Source organism: Amphimedon queenslandica, unplaced genomic scaffold, assembly GCF_000090795.2.
Source record: "Amphimedon queenslandica unplaced genomic scaffold, v1.1 AMPQUscaffold_12982, whole genome shotgun sequence".
In the NCBI taxonomy this organism is placed as follows: domain Eukaryota; kingdom Metazoa; phylum Porifera; class Demospongiae; order Haplosclerida; family Niphatidae; genus Amphimedon; species Amphimedon queenslandica.
The window spans coordinates 1-3,877 of NW_003546782.1; the positions used below are offsets into that span (position 1 = coordinate 1).

The 3,877-nt window shown below is 33.2% G+C and overlaps 2 protein-coding genes across 2 annotated transcripts in view; both read right to left on the bottom strand.

Annotated features, from left to right (window-relative positions):
- Positions 1-3: 3 nt before the first annotated feature.
- LOC105314340 (golgin subfamily A member 6-like protein 22) overlaps positions 4-3,877 on the bottom strand; it is a gene marked incomplete at its 3' end in the record, with an annotated part of 8,625 nt that continues 4,751 nt past the window's right edge. Inside the window, exons 12-18 of the mRNA XM_020002082.1 lie at positions 787-816; positions 678-731; positions 537-590; positions 446-490; positions 297-380; positions 166-249; positions 4-123 (exon numbers count right to left, since the gene is read on the bottom strand). Of these exons, the coding sequence (XP_019857641.1) occupies positions 4-123; positions 166-249; positions 297-380; positions 446-490; positions 537-590; positions 678-731; positions 787-816 (471 nt within the window). The remainder of the gene's footprint in view (positions 124-165; positions 250-296; positions 381-445; positions 491-536; positions 591-677; positions 732-786; positions 817-3,877) is intronic.
- LOC109585933 (ELKS/Rab6-interacting/CAST family member 1-like) lies at positions 1,971-3,531 on the bottom strand. The gene is made up of 5 exons (XM_020002084.1): positions 3,445-3,531; positions 2,603-3,220; positions 2,291-2,560; positions 2,196-2,231; positions 1,971-2,145 (listed from the first exon to the last, which is right to left on the bottom strand). The coding sequence occupies exons 2-5, from the start codon at positions 3,200-3,202 to the stop codon at positions 2,005-2,007; spliced, it is 1,047 nt and encodes a 348-aa protein (XP_019857643.1). The 5' UTR covers positions 3,203-3,220; positions 3,445-3,531; the 3' UTR covers positions 1,971-2,004.

The window sequence follows — 3,877 nt, forward strand, 5'->3', positions numbered from 1 at the left end:
TTTTTTTCCCTGATCCTCTAGTCTAGCGACCTCTGCTCGTTTCTCATGGTATGTTGTCTGTAATTGATCATAATTAACTGATACAGCATCAAACTGGTGTCTCAACCCAGCCAGTTCACTAGCCTATAATATCAGTGAATTAAACACACATACATACATTATTACTAGTTGTTGCTGGGAATATATTGCTTGTTCTTTATCAGCAGATACATTGGCTAACTGTTGTCTCAACCCTGCCAGCTCACTAACCTACAGTGTCAGTCATTAAAAAAATTCACACAAACACAATATATTACTAGTTGTCGCTGGGAATATATTACTTCTTCTTTATCAGCAGATAAACTATCTGACTCTTGTCTCATCCTAACCAGTTCATTATCCTACAGTAAGTATCAGTCAATCAAACACACACATACACACAAAACACAGTATTTTGTCACATTACCAGTTGGTGCTTTAATTTTATTTCATTTTCAAGCTTTTCCTGAATCTACAAGTACAAGAACTGAGTGCAAACATTCATGCATAGTGCATACCATTTGTTGTAATTGCTGTACTTGCTGTCTTGATTTCTCTTGTATCTCAATAGCCTACACAATTAGTAGATTAAATATCAAAACAACACTGTCACAATAAATTTTGCAAAATAAACAGGGTTAAAAAATTAATAATTTTACCAGTTGTTCCTTTGCCTTTATTTCACCATCAAGCTTCTCCTTTAATTCTTCAGCCTACACACATTACATGTAAAAATTAATGCTACACACAATGCATGTATTATATTACTTGTTTTTGAGTAGACAGTAGTTCTTGAATCTGATTATAAAATGAACAGTAATTCAATAATACATGTCCTATCAAATACCTCAGTTTTGTGTTTCTCTTGACTCTGACTCACTAATCCTTTCTGTTTATCCACCTCACGACTGTAAGCATTGACTTGTGCTGTTAGTACTTTGTTTTCTTCTTCCACATTTTTCATTCTTTCTGTCTCTCCTTCTTCTAGTTCCTTGAGTTTCTATACTTAGCACAGTTAGCAGTAAAACAATATCATCAATAATAAGACACCTTTTTAATTTTCTTGATTTCTTCAGTGTGTTGTTTCTTAAGTTGAGCATTTTCTTTAACCAAAGATTCAATTTCAACACCTTTATTAGCTATTTCTTTTCTACTCTATAAGTAATAATAATCGACATTATACAGGGCATCATTATTTTAACAAACCTCTTTTAAATCATGCTCTAAATTACTGTTTGACTGTTTGAGGTTATGAAACTTCATCTGTGCTTCCTTCTCTTTCTCAGCTGATTCTTGCTTCAAAATTTCATGTTGTGCTTGAAGTTTTATGAGCTGAGCATGTATTCTTTCTCGATCCTTCCTCTCACTTTCAAAATCTTGTTTGAATATTTCATTCTAATAAATACACACAGTATACAGGTTACTAAATATTTGGTCTGATTTTGGAGCAAATTTAAAAATTCATAAAAAATCAAATTTTGATTGGAATTTGCTATGCAATGCATTATGTATGAGAAAAAAATATTAAAATGCAGAATTCTCTCATAGCCTTTTATGGCAAAATTTTTGAGTAACTTAAAAAATTTGAGAAAAAAATCAAATTTTGATCAGAATCAGCTCAGACTTGCTAAACAACATAAGTACATGTACATGCATCAAGAAAAATATTTTAAATGCAGAATTCTCTCCTAGCCATTTTTGGTGAAATTCGGCCAAAGTTCCTGTATACTACATGTAATGACTTGTGTTACAACAACTTTTAAAAATGATCGTTTCACATTCATAAATATTTCAGCTATTGGTAGCAGTGATTTTATGAAAACATGCTGCTAACAATGACAATAATTATTGCTGCTAAAGAATGCAACAGTAACTTATTAGGCTCAAAAAGCCAATTACCAAATACTCATCAATGCTGAGTGGCTAGTCACATAAATATCAACTATACCTGAGTCTTCATTAAAGTAAGTTTTTCTGATATTTCTTTTATTTTTTTATCCTTTCATCTAAGTGCTTTAGTATATCCTCAACTTGTTTCTCCAGATCCATAGAAGCTGTACTCTTTTTATCTAATGAATCCTGTAAAACACAGTATGCTTCCTCCCGATTGTACAAATGGTCCTTTAACTTAAAATATTGACACAAGATGAAAAACAATTTAAGATAAAATCTTTTACTTCTTTATTTTTTTGACTCAATTTATCCAGTTGAGCCTAATAAAAGTAGCAATAGTAAACAGACATTTTAATGTAACTAATTCACAATACTTTACCTGCAATTCCTTTTCTCTAGCTTGAAGCCTGTCCTTGTATTTTTTCTTTACTGCTTCCATTGCCTCGTTCATCTCTTTTAGATGAGATTGCGTTCTTTGCTGAGAGTTCTCATTAAATTTTCTTTTCCATTTCTCTTCCAGTTCAACTCGCTTTGCTTCCTCCTTTCTTCTAATGTGGTTCATTTCTTCCTTGTGATTAGCAACTTCAGCATGCAATCTTTCCAACTCAGTAAGCCTTTCCTTCATATTTCCTTGTTCCTCTACAGTCCCCTATTATATTACATTAATGATATACCATCACACAGAACATACCTTTAAACCTGTAGTCTCTTCTCTCAATCTATCAATCTCATCAAGTTGCTCCTTACGTATCTCCTCTAATTTATCAATACGTCGTGTAGCCTCAGCAATATTCCTTTTACTCTCCTCTTTTAAATCTTCCATTTGTTTGGTCATTAATTCCCTCTCTGTCTTATCAGCAGCATCACTTCCTTCAGCATCAAACACACTTTTCTCTTTCTCAGATAACTGTTCTATTAGATGCTTGATTCTTGCTTCTTTCAGTTGAAGATCTTCAACTTTCACGTTCATTTCCTTTTCAAGTTCACTTATTTTCTGCTTCAGTTCTTCCTCCTTACTACTCTTAAGCCTCTCATTCAAAAGTGTTAATTCCTCCTTTGCTTCAGCTAACTGCCTCTCCAATTGTACTTCGGCTTCTTCCTGTTCATTGTATGCTTTATTTTTTTCTTTTAATCTCTGTCTAAGAAGTGCTTCGCTGCATTTTAGTTTTTCCTTGAGATCAGATATTTCTTTCTCTCTCTCACTCAGTGATTTGGTAAGTTGATTAATTCTCACAGTCTCATTGATAAAGCTTTGATTATGAACTACTTTCATTGGACCTGAACCAGCCATGGTTCAATAACAACCAATCTAAAGTAATAATAGGTAAATCTGAGGGTAAATCAGATTTTTATACGACTCAAACAAAATTAATAATGAATGATTGCAAGTATTTTTAGTGTCAAAATGCCCTAAGCCGGTCCATATCTATGCCCTAAGTACAGGTATAAGTATAACTATGACTGAAAATGATGTTCTTAATTATATAGAAAATGCTAGACTAATTGAATATAGCAACAAAACCCATTTCTTACTTGTGAGGTGCTTGATGTCGCGAATGTCTGTCAGTACAGTTGCACTAGTTCAGGGGGATCCCCATCCAAAGAAGTAGGTGTAACCATAGATATTAGAGTTACAGGGATAGGAAACTTCCGTTCGCGGGAAATCAAGCTACCTTCCCCATACCGTATTAATTCTTTCTAATTGTCAGTAAATTTCATTTTTACACTGAGCAATGGTGGCTAGTCTCTGATGTGCCAGGTCTTTCTCATCGTCTTTCAGTCTGTTCAGGTCCACTGTATCAACTTGAAAATGAACTTGCAATGGAGCCATGTCTATATTCTTCCTTTACTTTAGTTATCTGATGTTTATTTTATTATTTGGCTCCTCAAAATTAGAATGTTGGTAATGCATCACTTTATTTCAAGTGTCTCAAACAAAAAATTTTTTGAGGTACTTAGAGTATTT

Excerpts from the sequence above, each read along its gene's own strand:
- LOC109585933 (XM_020002084.1), bottom strand. The coding sequence starts at position 3,202 with ATGGCTGGTTCAGGTCCAATGAAAGTAGTTCATAATCAAAGCTTTATC. Across the intron at positions 2,232-2,290 it reads CTAGAGAAAAGGAATTGCAG|GCTCAACTGGATAAATTGAG; the intron begins GTAAAGTATTGT and ends TACTTTTATTAG. Across the intron at positions 2,146-2,195 it reads TGAGTCAAAAAAATAAAGAA|TTAAAGGACCATTTGTACAA; the intron begins GTAAAAGATTTT and ends CAATATTTTAAG.